Here is a 19,435-nt window from a genome sequence, read left to right as displayed (position 1 = left end):
TCATTTTTATGTTTGAATGTTGTCTAAGTTGTTAATAGAATTGTTCTAAATAAATCCTTTATATTCAATTAGTTTGGATGGATTTTCATTTATGAGAACCTGTTATATTTGAGTGAAAAGAATCCTTATGCCTCATTTTGTTGTCTATTACATGTATATGTAGTGTAATTGATGACTAGTCTATTCTTGGGCTATGGTTAGACGTCTATTAGATTTTCACTGACAGCCCAAAATCAGCCTTGTTTTAGCCTAGACCCATATTGCCTGTCTATTAGACGTATATATGTAGTCATTTAATAGCTGTCTAATTGATGACTAGTCTATTCTTGGGCTATGGTTAGACGTCTATTAGACGTATAAATATAGTCATTCAATAGCTGTCTGATTGTCTATTCTTGGGCTATGGTTAGACGGCTATTAGACGTCTATTAGACGCAAAATTGCTTGCTGGGTAATAATAAGAAAACTTAAGAAGAACAATAAGTGTGCTGCTTTCAGCAAGCACACTTAATAATAATAATAATAAGAAAACTTAAGAAGAACAATAAGTGTGCTGCTTTCAGCAGGCACACTTAATAAATGTAAATATATTTCCAGGTGTCAAAATCATGTCCGATTCCTGGCTGCATGTCAATAATAACCATATGGATCACTGGATCTTTGGTAAGTTGTAAGAAACACTGTACAGTGCTATGCATAGGTTTAGACACCCATGCTAAATTTAACTAAAAAGAGGTATAAAAAATCATCTTTTGGAAATTGAACTTAATGCCTTAATTAAAAAAATTAGGAAAAATCCAACCTTTAAGGACACCAATTTTCTTTGTGAATGAATAATGTATCGTAAATAAATAAATGTTCTTCCTTAAAATACAGGGTGCATAAGTCTGGACACCCCTATGTTAAATTCCCATAGAGGCAGTGTAGCTACCCCACTTGAATGATGGTCAAATTACTCCTTAAACTGATGTTTCCATTAGCGTTTTATTCGTGACACTCATGTAGACACCGTAAGAGCTACAGCAAAACAAAAACAATAAAACAAACAAACACTGTCACTCCAACACATTAACCAACATCACAATAAAACGATACAGTTACAAAAATGATAAACATTACACTTAGTTTACCTTATAACCCTCAAATGGGATGCACAAAACTTCATGGGGGGGAAGAAAACCGTCATGCATTAAGCTGCATCCTTCACGAAAGTGTGCGCACTGCACAAGGCGGAAACACAGCGTGCTTTATACACGTGTTGGTGCACGTTAAGGCCGTATCATAATAAAAGTCCTTCAAAATAACTAAACATATAAATCGGTACAGACCTTATATTCAAGCAAATTAGCAATCAGTTACACTCCCACCAAATCATGAGTTATAATAAACAAATGATTTCAAAATTACAATGACACTTCAAACAATAAAAAAAATAATAATAATAGTAATAATAACAAAAAAAAAAACTTTAACAAGTCTCCAACAGTAAAACCAATTTCTGAACAGGACGTTCAATTACAGAAAGCTTCCCTAGACGTTTTCCCTTCTTTCCAAGATCTTTGTCACCAAGATGAACCCTAACTCTCCTCACAAGTCCATCCGAATCTATGGTTGTTTCTACAATCCTACCTAACAACCATTTGTGTCTAGGTAGATCGTTGTCCTTGACAATCACTATGTCCCCTATTAACAAATTTCTCTTAGGGGTGTGCCAACGCTGTCTGACTGCAATATTTGAGAGATACTCTTTACGCCAGCGACTCCAGAATTGTTCAGCAAGATATTGGACATGGCGCCACCTTTTTCTGGCATAAAGATCTTCTTTAGTGAACTTGCCTGGAGGAGGTAAAGCAATAGTGGATTTCATGGTAAGAAAATGATTTGGCGTTATGGGTTCAAGGCTATTTGGATCGCTTAAATTGTTGACAGTGAGTGGGCGACTGTTTACGATTGACATAGCTTCGTAGAGGAACGCTCTTAAAGATGAATCATCAACCCTTTCAGAAGCAATTGAAAGTGTAGACTGGAGGACACTTCTGACAGTCCTAATCTGTCGCTCCCATACACCTCCTGTATGACTTGCACATGGTGCATTCATCACAAAGTCGCACTGATTCAAAGCCAAGAAGTTATTCAGCTTCTCAGTGTCAAGTTCTTGGAGTGCTTCAGCCAACTCATTCTTAGCCCCCACAAAGTTGCTCCCTTGATCAGATCTAATCTGCCGCACGGCTCCACGTATGGAAATAAAACAGCGCAAGCCATTAATGAAGGAATCTGTTGACATTGAATCAAGCATCTCAATATGAATGGCACGAGAAGACAGACAAGTAAAGATCAATCCATATCTTTTGTGCACCTTTCGTCCTAGTTTCACAGAAAATGGACCAAAACAATCCATACCACAGTAAGTGAATGGTGGAGAAGGATTCACTCTCTCTGAAGGCAAGTCAGCCATCTTTTGCTCTTCTGTTGGACGCCTGTGTTTTCTACAGGTAACACAATTACGCACATGAGATGCTACAACACGATTGATGCCTGGAATCCAAAACCCCCTTGAACGAATCTCATTGATGGTAAATCCTTTGCCTTGATGTTTAACTCTTTCATGGCAGTCAGCTATGATCAATTTTGTAATGTGATGGTCTTTGGGGATAATTGTAGGATGTTTGAGTAGACTACAAATAGAAGAATTGCGAAGTCTTCCTCCCACCTTAAGCACACCATCACTATCAAGAAATGGATCAAGGTTGCACAATTCATTGTGAGATGACAATTGGATACCTTTACTTAATGTTTTCAATTCAATTTCAAACACATGTTTTTGCAGAAGTTTGATTATGAGGCACTCAGCCTTTTCTCTTTCCTCAACTGTAGAAAGTCTGTTTGACTTATCCTTGCGAATCCATCGTTGAATACGTGCAATTGCTCGTATTACCTGAGACCAAGACGAGAACTTTGACAGGCGAATTACAATAGTTTCCTGTTCCACTGCTTTTGTGTTAAGCGTTTGAGAACATCTGACTTCAGAGTCACCTAGTTGTAATTCTGAAATCTCGTTGGCGGGAAGAACCATATCCTTATTCCATAAAAACCTCGGCCCTGTGAACCAGTCAGATGAAATCATTTCATCAACAGTGAGACCTCTTGAGACATGATCTGCAGGATTGTCCCTTGTTGGAACATACCGCCATTGCTGCGGAACTGTACTTAAATGAATCCTTTGTACTCTGTTAGCAACAAATGTATGAAATCGTCTGGCCTCATTATTGATATATCCCAGAACAACCTTGGAGTCAGTCCAGAAAAACTCTGTGATGTCAGGATACCGAAGTTCTTGCTTAAGGATTTTACTAACATTTACTGAAACGACTGCAGCAGTCAACTCCAACCTTGGAATAGTTGTAATCTTTAAAGGAGATACACGAGACTTCCCCATGGCTAGAGCAACATGGACATCTTTACTTTCATTCTTCAACCTCAGATATGAGCACTGTCCATAGCCACTAGTACTAGCATCTGAAAAATGATGCAGCTCTACTTCTGTTACCTTTCCAAACCCAGGAGGAGCATATGTGCGGGGAATATTCACTTTCTTCAAGTTGCCCAAATCTCTTCTCCAGCACTCCCAACTTGGCTGCAACTCATTTTTCAGTGTGTCATCCCAACCTGTACCATGTCTGCATACTTCCTGAAGTATTTTCTTTCCATGAAAAATGAATGGAGCTAAGAACCCTAATGGGTCATACAATGATGCAATCGTAGATAAGATTCCACGTCGAGTTGCTGGCTGTTCCTTGAGAGAAATATCAAACTTGAAACAATCACGTTCAATGTTCCACTGAATCCCCAATGTTCGCTCTGTCAAGGAATCAAATGAGAGATCAGGTTCCTTTACATTGATTGCTCGTTCTGAGGGAGGAATACTTTCCAGCACAGCATTATAATTGGACACAAATTTGTGAAGTCTAAGGCCACCAATGGCACAAAGGTCTCGGGCTTCTTGAGCAAGTTGAATTGCATCCTCTGTTGTTTGTACACTTGTAACACCATCATCTACATAGAAATCATTCATTACAAACTGAAATCCCAAAGGGTACTGATCTTTGTTACCTTCAGCCAAATGCTTCAATCCATAGTTCACACATCCTGGAGATGAAGACGCTCCAAAGAGATGAACTGTCATTCTGTACTCTCGAGGTTGTTCTTTTAAATCTCCATTTCTCCACCACAAGAAACGCAGAAAGTCTCTGTCTGCTTCAGGCACATGGAACTGATGAAACATTTTCTCAATATCACATATTAAAGCAACAGGGTGCTGGCGAAATCTGAGAAGAACACCGGTCAAATTGTTCATCAAGTCAGGTCCTTGTAAAAGATGATCATTTAAACTTATTCCATCATACCTCGCAGAACAATCAAAAACAACTCTCAGCTTGTCTGGTTTCTTCGGGTGATAAACACCGTGATGAGGAACATACCATTTTTCACCTTGACTCCCTCCATCTTTAACTTCCTCTGCCTCTCCTCTGTCAATGACCTCCTCCATAAATTTCACATAACGCTCTTTGTACCTTTGGTCCTTTAACAATTTTCTCTTTAGATGGTTAAGTCTCACAAGAGCAAGTTGTCTGTTGTCTGGCAAATTAGGTCTCTCTTTAAAGGGTAGAGGCATTTCATAGTGTCCAGAGCTATTTTTCTTTATACCATCACTTAATTTGTTCAAAAAGATGATGTCATCTTGAGAAAGAGTTTTTTCATCATCATTAGCATCTTTAAAATCAGATTCTAAAATGCGTATAGCATCTGCTGGAGTCAATGAAGGAATTTCCTTAACAGAAAGTCTATGACAAAGACTAGTGATACCTGAAGAGTCAAGCCTGGGTAATGAAGGTCCAACAATGCTCCAACCCAAATCAGTTTTGACAGCATAAGGTTCATCATTCTCTCCTAAAATCGCTTGTCTTGGTGCCAGCGCTCTAGCACAATTATAGCCAATCAAAAGACCAGCTTCACAGTCCTTTAAAGAGGGTATCTCCTCAGCAATTGCAGAAAGATGATTCCAAAGTTTGGCTGTTTCACACGTAGGTATATGTGCATGGTTGACTGGAATACAATCTTTAGTATAAACAGGGGGGAGTTCAATATAAGTAGCAGAACTATAACCCCTTACACGAAGTCCTGAAATCCTTTCACTCTTCACTATGGTGTCCTTTCCAGTCATAGTGGTCAGTTTTAACTTGACAGGAAATTTATCTGCCTGCAAGACATTGCTCACTTCTTGGTCGATAAAGGTTGTATCACTCTGTGAATCGAGCAAGGCATAAACAAGTTTTTCTGTACTCACATTGTTGCTTGATGATAACCATACTGGCACAACCATCGATGTATAAGATGATCCCTTTCCGGCCACACTCAGAGACAGAACGGCTGTCGACTCATCTTCTAACCTTGGAGCAGATGCAGTTAATGGAACTAGCCTTTCTCTTTTGGTGAAGTTATCATCATGAAGGCAAGTAGGATGTTTCCCTTTACATGAGTTACAGGAGTGGCGATGACGACAGTCTCTTACACTATGGCCAGTTTTCAAACATCCATAACAAAGATTGTTTTCCTTCACATATGTCCGTCGTTCTGCTAGTGTCTTGGTCATCAATTTGGAACAATCATAGAGCTGATGTTGAGGATCTTGACAAAACACGCAGGGAGGTTTGACATTTTTCTTGATGATCTTTGGTCTGTTAAGTCCCAAATCAGTCTGAGTATTTAAGACATTAGCCTTATTTCCTTTGGACTCTCTGAAAGTTTGTTTGTTAACAGATGTTAAGCTGAGAGCGTAAGATGATGTGACTGGATTACAACCAATCTCTGCTTCTAACGAAACAAATGCTGCAAAGGTCTTAAAGTCAGGAAAATCCTTATTGTCTCTCAAGGTTTGTGTAACTTGTCGATTCCAACGCGAAGCAGCCCATTCAGGTAGTTTTTGAACTAACTTTTGGTTTTCGTCACAGTCATTTAAGATTTGTAAACTTGCAACATGAGGTATGGCATCTTGACAGGCGTTAAGAAAATCCGAAAATTCTCTAAGTCCAATAGCATCCTTTGATTGAATTTTTGGCCAATTTGCAAGCTTCTGGCGAAAAGCACGTTGAATAACAAATGATTGACCATACCTTTGATCTAATTTGCTCCAGGCATCCTTATAAGCTTCGTCGTCACTCCTGTAGAAGGTACCATCCAAGATTTTGCGTGCCGATCCACCCACATACCTTTTTAGATAATAAAGTTTGTCAGCAGCAGATATACTCTTTCGATCAATCAATGACATAAAGGAAGCCTTCCACTCAACATACTGAATGGGATCACCATTAAACACAAAGGGCTCTGGAGCTGGCAATCTGTTCAAATTTATGCTGTCTTGTAGGGCTTGAACAAGAAAAGGCAGTTCATTTTGAGATGGAGATATGTCATTAGCAGGTTGGCTAGAAAAGCTTGGAGGCAGGCAATGTTGTTCTCTGATAACCCGGTTTATTGAAGGATTATCAACTTCCTGCACTGCTATCCGATTATAGACCTCGAACCTTGCCTGTGCTACTTTTAAATCCTTTTCCGCCTGTAACTGCTCTAGTTCACGTTTTTGAGCATCTAGGTCTCTTTCTTGTCTCTCTTGCAACTCGTGAATTTTCTCCTTCCGTTTATTTTCCTCCATCAGCATTTTGTACTCCACTTCCTTTGCCGCCAATTCTGCAGCTGCTTCGGCATGTTTTGATGCTACACATGAAGATGCAGAACGATGACTTGACCGAGCACTAGACTTATGGCTAATTCGAGAAACAGTAGAGCCATAGATAGAACGAGCATGGCTAGATTCAAGCAAATCCTTCAAGCGATGTTTTACTTGTTCTACATCAAATTCATCAATGCCTGATATTCTTTCATAAGCAACTTTTATTATTTCTGTTGTCACAGCCTCACAAGCATCAATACGACGTCTCAGTTCAGTAGATGGCGTGACATAATTTCTAACTTCAACATAGATATGCATAACTTTCTCCTTTTCCTCTTCCAAGGTGTCAATTAGAGTTGCTAGCTGGCTCTCAGTAATATCAGACTTGAGTTGATTTCTAGCCTTACGTGCAGACATTTTCCATTGTTCGTACATGGAAATAAGCTTTCTTTCTCTCTTCTGAATTTCATCTTTTTGAAATGCAAGCATTTTTTCTGTAGGATTTCGTGGACGAACAGAACGTCGAGGACCTTGAGATTCTGCTAAATCTTCTTGAAGTTTACTTTTAAGTTCACTCAAAGTTTGTTCTTTAGTCTCAATTGTCTCTATTATCTGTTGTCTCTTTAAACTCTCTGTTGATGTTTGATATTCATGATTAAGGGTTTCAATATCATGTTGGAGACTATTAATCAGCCCTTCACATTCAACAATATCAACACAATTATTTGACTCAGTCATTTTAAAATTACCAGATTAACACACACAATAATATAAGATGTCCAGCACAGTTAAAAAGTCATTTAAATTACAAAACAGTAATCATGTAGCCTCAAACATTAATATCAAGTGTTTTAAATAACCCTTTTTAAAGACAGATATTTCCTTTAAAACTCGTATAAATATCCCTTCTTCAAACACAACAAAGGATTTGGTCTTTCAAAAGGCTTTAAACATTTCAACCCTTGTATTAAACTTGAAGAAAATGTCTATAGTTGGTTAAATGTTTCACCTTAATATCCTTTTACTGCTGTAGAAGTGCGTGGAGGGATAAATGTCACCTGAAGAAGAACACAGTCTTTCGCAATCCGTAGTATATCGTTTAATCCTTGATTTCAGCCGTAGTTATCCATAAACGAACCACATTTGACCATCGGAAATCGACCTGCTGCCCGTGAACATCCACTTCTTAAAGACCCGTCGGCATGGACACCAGTCATTAACGCAGCAGAGTCGAACGACGAATGGCCAAGCTCTTACTGTAGCTACCCCACTTGAATGATGGTCAAATTACTCCTTAAACTGATGTTTCCATTAGCGTTTTATTCGTGACACTCATGTAGACACCGTAAGAGCTACAGCAAAACAAAAACAATAAAACAAACAAACACTGTCACTCCAACACATTAACCAACATCACAATAAAACGATACAGTTACAAAAATGATAAACATTACACTTAGTTTACCTTATAACCCTCAAATGGGATGCACAAAACTTCATGGGGGGGAAGAAAACCGTCATGCATTAAGCTGCATCCTTCACGAAAGTGTGCGCACTGCACAAGGCGGAAACACAGCGTGCTTTATACACGTGTTGGTGCACGTTAAGGCCGTATCATAATAAAAGTCCTTCAAAATAACTAAACATATAAATCGGTACAGACCTTATATTCAAGCAAATTAGCAATCAGTTACAGGCAGGCAGATTTTTATTTTTAAAGGCCAGTTACTTCATGGATCCAGGATACTATGCATCCTGATAAAGTTCCCTTGGCCTTTGGAATTAAAATAGCCCCACATCATCACATAGCCTTAACCCTACCTAGAGATTGGCATGGTTTTATTTCAGTTAGCCTAATAGCTGGTTTGATTTGCATTGAGAGATAATCTTATGGAAAGTACTCCATGCCAATCTCTAGGTATGGTGAAGGCTATGTGATGATGTGGGGCTATTTTAATTCCAAAGGCCAAGGGAACTTTATCAGGATGCACAGTATCCTGGATCCATGAAGTAACTGGCCTTTAAAAATAAAAATCTGCCTGCCTCTATGGGAATTTAACATAGGGGTGTCCAGACTTATGCACCCTGTATTTTAAAGAAGAACATTTATTTATTTACGATACATTATTCATTCACAAAGAAAATTGGTGTCCTTAAAGGTTGGATTTTTCCTAATTTTTTTTAATTAAGGCATTAAGTTCAATTTCCAAAAGATGATTTTTTATTCCTCTTTTTAGTTAAATTTAGCATGGGTGTCTAAACTTATGCATAGCACTGTATCGAGTCCAACCTTTAGTTTAAACTGATAATCTTTTGTTTTACTCGCGGTTTCGCTGTTTCTCTATTAAAAGTGACGTCAATGCATAGCCTCTCCTGCCGCTCTGTCTTTTTGCCAGTGCCACTCATTTGGCGTAACTTCAATCTAGATATTGTCTAATAACGCCGTTGCGAAGACCCTCTGTTCACAAAATGTCACAAAACAAAATGCACACAAACGTTTATATACAATTAGCCTACTGATGAACACCTTTTATGAGAAGAAAAACTATACGAGGGCAGATTAGAATCCAAAACCTCTGATTCTCCACAGACAATTAAAGAACACGATTATTCCATGCAAATATTTATTCACTAACGCGAAGAATCTCGAGACTAACAACATTGTAGGCCTAGATAGATGTAAGGATGAAACATCACAAATATGACTTCTGTGTCAATTAATGACTTCTGTGTCAATACATTCAACTCAATGTAGGTTACTATTGAAATTGATTTCTGGACATTGTAATGCTAATTTATTTTTATGTTTTTCTGCAGTTGTTATTGTAGGCCTACATATCAATTAAATCATAAACCATATTAATTAAATATGAGTTGAACAAGCCGTCACACTGCTCTGATCTTAACTGACAATTTGTGAATGGTTAGCATGATGAATTTTACTTACCTTTATTATTCAAATCTCCTTCCTCATCAGCTGAAGTGCAGCTCAGAGCTGAACTTGAACGGAACAACTCGTCACACTGGTCTGATCGCAGAGGAGGACAAATCTTTCACTTGCTCAAATCTTTTCACTGACGTTCTCTGTAACTGCAGTTAAATACCTCCCACGGCCAATTCCACCTACGGGGTGGCCTGTGCCACTCCTGATTAAAACTTGGCTGGCCACCCCTCCGGACACCCCTGTTGCGCAAGCATTGTGACCGCATTGACAGCTGACTTTTCTCCGTTCAATAAACTATGATACTGGCACATAGGCCATATACACACTCAAGCTGAACTAAGTTGTCACTTCACCTATTAATATGGGAGAGAGGGCAAGCGCAAATGCTGGCAGTGGCAGGTCGTAGCGCCACTTCCGGTGGCATCGCCAGATGCCGTGGCAGCTGCCAGTCGTTTCTGGTTTTTCTCGCTGTTTTTGCTGTTTGCTCGGTAAAAACTACACTGTTCTCAGTGGCGTGCGGTGGTGTTTTTTGTTGTAGTTGTTGTATTATTATTATTATTATACATTTTTATGGATCAGCTGCCAGAGTTAGTGCCAAGAGTCACAATCATTTGTCGCCTTTTATTTTTAAATGAAAGATTTGATTATGCATATTATATACCAGCAAGCAGATGCGATCAGAATATGAACCCAATAAGCTAAATTGCATAAGTATTTAATAAAGAACATATGAACATACACACAGATAAGCAGTGCCCAGCTGCCGCTAGCCAAGCCAATACTGTATATGCACACGCGCTCGCACACACAAACATATTTTTTTATGTATTTAATGTAACACTAGTTATTAACTAGTAGCTTGCATATTACTATATAAGCTGTTTATTAGTACTCATAAAGCACATACTAATGCCGTATTATACGTGACCATATTCTACATTTTACCGTATACCTGAACAGTAGGCTAATTAGGAGTTTGAGGCAAAAGTCAATAGTTAATAGTGAGAAATGGAGACAAATATATAGGAAGTGTGTATATATTGTTATATATATATATATATATACACTCACCTAAAGGATTATTAGGAACACCATACTAATACTGTGTTTGACCCCCTTTTGCCTTCAGAACTGCAAAATTGCTTAAATCACCTTTCTTTCCCATTCTGACATTCAGTTTGGAGTTCAGGAGATTGTCTTGACCAGGACCACACCCCTAAATGCATTGAAGCAACTGCCATGTGATTGGTTGATTAGATAATTGCATTAATGAGAAATTGAACAGGTGTTCCTAATAATCCTTTAGGTGAGTGTATATATATATATATATATATATATATATATATATATATAAATAATCATGAGACCATTGTAATTGAGACACTCAAGTTTTTATTGATTTTTTATTTTAGACTTATGATGACTTATTCTTCCTCAAATATGGCGAAGATTTTTGATGATTTATGACTTTGATTTATCAATCATTTCTGTGCAGGACACTTCATAATCTTTTTTTTCCAAAAATACAAAAGTGAAAAATTCCGCCGGAGAACTTTCATCATAGTCACCCATCCAGCTCTGCAATTTGCATCGGCATGCAATTTGTGCCTCCTTTTCCAGTAAAATTAACACTGGGAAATTGTATTTCTCCATCCCAATTTCTATTTCTGCACCAGTCAGCTGCAGTCCTGGCATCTCTCAGAAGGATATCCTGCAATAAATAACAAATATGCTCAAAGTATTTCATGTATGCCAATTCTTCAAACATGTAGACGACATAAAGCTCTTACAACATTTTTAAGAAATAAATCTTTTCTTATAATTTAATGCTGTCTATCAGTTCTTGTGTCATTTATGACCTTAATGGATCTTAATCAAATCATGTTCCTTCAGAATTAATTAATTTAACTGTTATGCATCATTTATCAGGAATCCAACAGATATTTGCCAGATATTTTATATTACAAAATTTTTATTTCATTCATGAATCATGTTTATATTATTCTCCATTTGTATTAGTTTCATAAGCAAAAACATACAAAGCAAAGTCTCAAGGATCATTATTTAAGATTACTTCATTTTTGATGTTTGTAAATGGGTTATAGGCTTCCCCCATTAAGGTGTTGCCATTAAATAAATCAAGTGAGGTTAATTTTTGGGGGGTGGAAGGCTGTTGTTGAAAATGTCTTACCTCTTCGGTGCTTTCTGTGTCATCTCCTGTTCTTACCTCTTCGGTGCTTTCTGTGTCATCACCTGTTCTGATCTCTGCAACACTTGGGGAAAAAAAAGAAATAAAATCGGTACCTAATTACAATGGCATCGGCTTTACATGGCAATCCCCTAATGCCATGACAGGTATAATGTACTTTAGTGATGTTATACAAAGAATAAGTATGAACACCCACAATGAAAATATTTCCTCTACCTTTTCTTTCCTTCGAAAGATGTGCACTTCAGAAGCACAGATTCGGCCATATACCGGCACATATCGACATTGGTTTGCAACCAATAAATCAGAACCTAAGAAATGTACAGTATTCATTTTAATGTGATAAATGACAACTGTAACAACATTTAAGGTTTCAGTTTAATCTTTTCACTGAAGTTGCTACTTATATTGAAGTACTGCAGTTTGGAAACCAACAATTAAAGAAGTGTGAAGTCATGATTCCATTTTATTGTACTTGGTATATAATCTCTGATTGTTCCTCCTCAAATTATATTGACACCCATAGCTTTAGAGGTGTCAAAGCCATCACTTTTGCTTTAAATGAAATTTATAACTGTTAATTTAGTACAGATCTTCTATAGCTCACCTCAGGCAAAATCACTTCTGTTAGAAACATCTGCTTCTCAGCTGCAGTTCCAGGCACAGAAAGTGCAAGACAGACTCATATTGAAGTAATAACTTACAAAGTACCAGGAAATCCCTAATATGGACAAAAGCATCCAGCTATCACTGTATGATCTGAATAAAAGGCAGAAACCTTTGGAAACATGAAGGCATTAAACACACGATTGCGACCATATGGTTTATTTGTACTTTTTTTCAATCATCTCCAGGTCATTTTATGGTAAATTACCAGGTAAGTTTATGAACAATTCAGTGCTACCTGACATAGCATTTATTACAGTACAAAAACTATTGTCTTATATTTAATAAAAATGAATAAAAAAAGTGTTTGTAGTACATTAACAAATCATTTATTGGTTATTGTCCAACAGTGTATCTGATTTCTAAGCCAATTAGAAGAAAGACATAAGAGAAAAAAAATAAAGTTTCTATATTCTTATAAACAGTTTCCTATATATAACATTTTTGTCCCACTCACTTCTGAAATGTTGGCTATGTATAGTATACACGTGCATATACTGTCTATACAGCTCCTTATGTGTTCTTTATGGGAAAATGCTGTTTAGCTTATTGGGTTCATATTCTGATCGCATCTGCTTGCTGGTATGTAATATGCATCATCAAATCTTTCATTTAAAAATAAAACTGTGTAGTTTACAGCAGAAACGGCGATAAACGATTGTGACTCCTGATACGAACTCTGGCAGCTGATACATAGAAATGTATTATAATAAAAAAAAAAAATCATAATAAATAACACACCTGTGGGAACTTTGCATTATTAAAACAAAATCGATCGCCACTATGAACAGTGTAGTTTTAAACAGCTCCAAAAACGGCGAGAAAAAAACCGTGGCATCTGTCACGAAATCTGGCAGCTGCCAGAAGAGACCTGGCAGCTGCCACAAACTCTGGCAGCTGCCAGGAGAAACCTGGCAGCTGCCACGGCATCTGGCGATGCCACCGGAAGTCCTGCAGGAGAATGGAAACAAAGATGCCTAGAATAAGTGGACATGGGCATGGCAACACTGCAAATGCACGCTTGCAGAAGCAGCTTTACGAGCATAAACAAAAACACAGCAGAGCGAGACGCATGCGCAACGGTAAAACATATTCTTTAAGCGCATGTTTACAAAGAAAAAGAATGAAAAAGTAGCGCAGTGGAATGGGTAAATATTTTTAAGGTTAAGCCATGCGGTAGGCTATATGGTTATACACGCTAACTCACACAGCAGCCTACAGCAATTTTAGGCTATAGGAACGATGACCCAGTGTTTTTTTTTTTAGATGCAGTTACATGAAATCCGTTTTATGTGTGTTCCATTCCACATCCGTTTTAAGCAGGGTTTACACGACCACAAGCATGTTAAGTGATTTTCTCTAGATTTGAAGCAGGATTTTTTTACTAGGCTATCCCAATAAAATCACTGGGTCTTACCTGGCCACGCCTGAAAAAAAGTTCTGGCTACACCCCTGAGCAGACCACATATGGATTTTCTCCCCAGGAAAATAGTTTAAATTATTAGTTTAAGTTTACTTATAAACTTAATATACACTTGGCATAGAAGAGGGGTGTTGATTATGAATAGCTACAGTATAGCTATATAAGTGTTGCCATCTGTAAAGGAAAGAATGACACTAAGAACAGGTTGGTCCTGTATATTTGTGCATAGCCTATAGGCATATTTAACCTTGAATATTTGGTTTCGTCCTTGTCCTTGGCAAAGGCCGGCACCCAGAAACAGGCCCATGTGTTTGATAATATAAATTCTTCATAATAACAACTTCATTCTTTCTACAAATAACATCTTCTAGATACATAAAGATTCACTCATAATCAGATAATACTTCAAAATAAATAATAGAGGGGAGTTCCTCAATAGGAACATGTTTGTATTGAAAGCAAAGGAATAAGCTGCAGGAATGTCACTATAATATATCGTTTTCATCAATGGTTATAATTTCCCCAATACCTCCTTGATTTTTAAGTCAACCTGCTTGATTTACAAATTCATGATAGTTCTCAAAAAGGACAGAATGACATTAAAATCAAGAGCTCTAGAATAGAATATATCAAACAGTTTATTATGCATTTCTTCCAATATACACAGATGGATCAAGAAAGCCAGAGGTCGTGCTGGATCATCATTCTATGTTCCAGAATCTCTGGAGGTATGGAAATACATGTTGGCAGGTAGGACATCCTATTATTGTACGAAATGCAATGATTGGTCCTGAGACTTCCACAGAAGACAATGTTTTAATATTTAGACCACTTCTAGTATTGATTGCTATCAGGATGTGAAGAGAGTTTCAACCAGTATAACAAAAAGTGTTTATAAAAAAAAAAAAAAGGCCTACCCTACCTTTAAGAATTCACATGTTGGAGAGAATTTGACGTTGTTTGCTTACATCAGACTCATGAATAAATTCTTACACTGTCTTTTCCCATTGAAAACCTTTTTATCAAATTTGCTGTGATTTGCCTGCAGGCCTCATGTAAGTTGAAAACCAGGAACCTGTATTATTTCATTCTCACTTTAGTTGCAGTTAATGCCTCCTACTCACAAATCAATCAAACCATCAGCTATGCTGGTTATTCTCATAAAAAGGCTATTTATAAATGACGCTGAGAAAATCGCTTTTAACTCAATAATAGTATTCAACCAAAAAAATAAAATAAATACATTTTAGTATTATATGACATCCTCTTCAGCCAATAAAATGTAAATCTATGTGCTATGTGTTTGACATTTTTGGCAACAAGGAAGTGAAGAAGAAAATAGTACATGTTAGGTCACATGCTGGCTTCATTGTGAGTTCATTTTAGACTAGAAAAAAAAATAATAATAATAATAATTGTACATCCAAATGTGTTTTCTAAAGTTTTTGGTCATTTTTAATGAACATTTATATTTACATTTACATTTTGCATTTACATTTAGTAATTTAGCAGACGCTTTTGTCCAAAGCGACTTACAAATTAGGACTAAATTAAGCGAGTCATCGTGAAGAGGCAAAAACAACGCAAGAAGTGCTCAAAATACGAAGTACAGGCATTGTTCAGAGTAGCATAAGCCCGATAAGGGAGGATTAAAGGAAAAGGAAAGAATAATTATTGGCCCTATTGTTTTCGTAAGGATTATTATTTTATTTTTTTTATTTTTTATTTTTTATTTTTTTTCTTCATTATTTTTTTTTTTGCCTTTTTGCCACTTTTGGGGCCCTTAACATGCTCAAAAACTCTTGAAACTTTGCACACAGGTCAGAACCCGCGGCCATCAGGGCCGGACTTAAGCTGGTACCCGGGCGTGGCAGGGGGGCTCGACAGCGCTCCCTGGAATGGGGTCCGAAATCTTGGTCCATATATCAAGCACGCTTGCATGTAATAATATGAAACTCAGTACACATAGATCTCATCGGGCCGCACAACTTTCGTGCTCTAAGTTTTACAAAAGCCCAACACGAAGTCAGTTATTATACGTTGTTTGGAAAACGCATACAATGGAATGTGAAATACTCCTCCTAGGGAATTCATCCGATCGCCGCCAAACTCGGTGTAAATGAAGTCAAGACATTGAGGATGAATTCTTGCGAACAGATTTTTGATATCTCGAACGGTTTGGCCGTGGCGAGGAAACGAATTTATGGCGAATAATGGGACACAGGAAGTGTGTTATAACTTCTGCATACATTATCTGATCTTGCTGAAACTTCAGCAGTGTGTTCGTTGTAAGAGGCCGATCACATGGATGTGACCTTTGTGAGTCAAAGTTATAGCGCCACCAACTGGCAACAGGAAGTGTGTCACTTTCAAAATGCTTTGAAATCACTTTCTTATTTTTACCCGATTTGCTTCAAACTTTATGTGTATAATGTAGACACACGGCAGATGTAGACCTGTGAAAGGATTATTGATATCTTAGATACTATTGCCGTGGCAACGCATCAAACTTTAATATTCTTTTCGGATGCTTTTGAGACTCTTCACATGCTTGAAAATGCATGAAACTCGACAGACACATCACATTTATTATACAGTAGACATGTGCAAAGTTTCAGAAATGGGCGTGGTGGAATGGCTCAGTAGCGCCACCTTTAGTCAAAAATGGGGGCTTAGTTTTTCCTAGAATCACAAAACTTGGTAGGTGTATTGTTCTCATCAAGCAGGACACCTTTCTAATTTACAGTCATAACCTCAGACCCACAGGAAGTCAGATAGTTTGGTTTGAATGTGGATTTTCTGGAGAATTTTCTCTCTCTGTCTGTGTGTGTCTGTGTGTGTGTGGGGGGGGGGGGGGGGGGGGGGGATTTGTCTATTCCATTTAATCTTTGTTTTTCAAGGTTTCAGGGGCTTTTGGGGCCCTTAACGTGCTCAAAAACTCTTGAAACTTTCCACACAGGTCAGAACCCACGGTCATCAGAGCCGGGCTGAAGCTGGTACCCGGGCATGGCAGGGGGGCTCAACAGCGCCCCCTTGGACACGGTCTGAAAACTTGGTCCATATATCAAACACGCTTGCATGAATTAATATGAAACTCGGTACACATATAGATCTCATCGGGCCGAACAACTTCCGCACTCTAAGTTATTAGCTCCGCCCAACAGGAAGTCGGCTATTATGGGTTGTTTGAAAAATGCATGCTGTGGAATTTAATGTACTCATCCTAGAGAATTCATCCAATCGCCTCCAAATTCGGTCAGCATGAAGTCAAGACATTGAGGATGATAAATTCCGGACGGATTTTTGATATCTCGAACGGTTTGGCCGTGGCGAGGAAACAATGGCGAGAAAAGAGAAACACGAAGTAATATAACTTCTGCATACGTTAACTGATCTTGATGAAACTTCAGCAGTGTGTTCGTGGTAAGAGGCCGATCAGATGGATGTAACTATTGTGAGTCAAAGTTATAGCGCCACCAACTGGTAGCAGGAAGTGTGTCACTTTCAAAATGCTTTTGACAAAAGTGGGGGGGTTACTTTTACCCACAGTTACAAAAATCTGTACGCATATTGGTCTCATCGAGCCGGACAACTTTCTAATTTACAGTCATTAGCTCCGAGCAACAGGAAGTCAGATATTTTGGTTTGAATGTGGATTTTTTGGATATGTCAGACTCTGAGTTTTTAGTTACTCCTCCTAAGTGGTTTATTTTATTCACACCAAACTTTTTCAACATGATAAAAGTACATTAAAGATGAAAAGTCTCTTTTCACGAAACACTGAAGCAAAAATTATCCTTTAATTTTCATATATGTAAAACGCGTTGCGGCAGCAGCAGACAGCTGAAGCAAGACGGCTTGTCCGCTCATTGGCTGCTCTGCGGCAACTGCATAAGCCTATCGAGCGCAGGCTGATGCAACATCAGACCAATGAGGGCGCTTCGCGCCCTCCTCGCCACTTCCCGCCGAGACGGGCGTGGCTTACCTCTATAAAAGGAGCTTGAGAAGGCTGATTCACTTGATTTTAATCTCTTCAGCGAAGCGCACGCATCGCTGGATCACGAGGAAGCACGCGTCGTCTGATGCAAGCACTTCAGCGGGACGAGCCCTTGAAGCCGCTGGCCAACGCCGCCTTCTACCGCCGTACCTGCTGCGCTTTCCGACGCCATATCCTTTACATTCTTGTTCTGTGTATGTGTGTGTGTGTGTGTTCGCTTTGCAACACACACCCCTAAAAAAGCTGCGTCTTTTTCAAGATGCCTTCTCATGCAGCGCTCGCGCTCGCTGACGGCGAACGCCTTCACTCCGAGCCAATTGCCTACGGTGCCTCTGAGAACTCGCCGGGCATCCTTCCGAGGCTGCCCTTCCTGGAAGCGGATGGCGGGATTAGTTTTTCTTTACGTTACAAGAAAAGCTACCCTGCCTCTGCACGCGTCATTCACCGGCGAAGGAGAAAAGAGTGTTCTTAGTCCCACCGTTGGTCGGTCTGACCTCTTTTCTCTCACATTTCTCAGTTCCCTGTTCGGCGAAATGCCAGCAAACGCCGAAGAATACATGTTGACGCCGCTTTCAAAAGCCTGTATCCCCCTGTGGCTCAGTGGTGGAATTATAGGTTTTCCACGCGGGAGACCGGGGTTCGGATCCCGGTCTAGCGGCATATATATTTATGCCGCCAATGCTTTGCTCTGTAAGTCCCCTGAAGGCGACTGCAGAGATGCATTTTGCAGCCAGCGAGCGCGTAGTACCCACTTGCCTGCAACCGAACACCGTTTCTACGGTTCCCGCGCGTCACTGGCGAAAGGAGAATGGAGTGTTTTCAGCCCCGCTGAAACTGGGCGATTTCCACTCTTCTCACATTCTGGCATTTTGCAGGCGTCTGAAAATGCAAATCACTCTGTCTGTTCCCCGAGAGGCAACTGCAGACGTGTTTTTTGCTGCCCACGAGCACGTGGTACATGCCTGCAAGCAAACGCCAGTGTGGATAATACTCGCGCTGACTTGTCTATGTATCTTCACTGTGGTCCAGTGGTAGATTCTTAGACTTGCGCGCGGGGGATCGGAGGTTCGAATCCCAGGCCGGCCGGCAGAAAATATTTATGCCGCCGAATGCAAATCACTCTGTTTGTTCCCCGAGAGGCAACTGCAGACGTGTTTTTTGCTGCCCACGAGCACGTGGTACATGCCTGCAAGCAAACGCCAGTGTGAATAATACTCGCGCTGACTTTGTCTATGTATCTTCACTGTGGTCCAGTGGTAGATTCTTAGACTTGCGCGCGGGCGATCGGAGGTTCGAACCCCAGGCCAGCCGGCAGAAAATATTATGCCGCCGAATGCAAATCACTCTGTTTGTTCCCCGAGAGGCAACTGCAGACGTGTTTTTTGCTGCCCACGAGCACGTGGTACATGGCCGGACTTCTACCGAAGTCCCGGCCACGGCCGATGATGCTATATGTGTAGAGAAGATGCCCA

General features: G+C 39.2%; 2 protein-coding genes across 11 annotated transcripts in view; both read right to left on the bottom strand.

Moving 5' to 3' along the window:
- The window catches only part of LOC311082754 (uncharacterized protein), an 81,841-nt gene that overhangs the window by 44,732 nt on the left and 17,674 nt on the right, over positions 1 to 19,435 (bottom strand). The window lies entirely within an intron of this gene.
- LOC311083033 (uncharacterized protein) lies at positions 921 to 8,412 on the bottom strand. The gene is made up of 3 exons (XM_084114283.1): positions 8,190 to 8,412; positions 1,131 to 8,076; positions 921 to 1,017 (listed from the first exon to the last, which is right to left on the bottom strand). The coding sequence occupies exon 2, from the start codon at positions 7,460 to 7,462 to the stop codon at positions 1,469 to 1,471; it is 5,994 nt and encodes a 1,997-aa protein (XP_083970409.1). The 5' UTR covers positions 7,463 to 8,076; positions 8,190 to 8,412; the 3' UTR covers positions 921 to 1,017; positions 1,131 to 1,468.

This window comes from Abramis brama, assembly GCF_963993115.1.
Source record: "Abramis brama genome assembly, chromosome: 5".
NCBI lineage: Eukaryota > Metazoa > Chordata > Actinopteri > Cypriniformes > Leuciscidae > Abramis > Abramis brama.
This window is presented reverse-complemented; position numbering and strand designations above follow the sequence as displayed.

Coding starts and splice junctions, on each gene's coding strand:
- LOC311083033 (XM_084114283.1), bottom strand. CDS start 7,462: ATGACTGAGTCAAATAATTGTGTTGATATTGTTGAATGTGAAGGGCTG.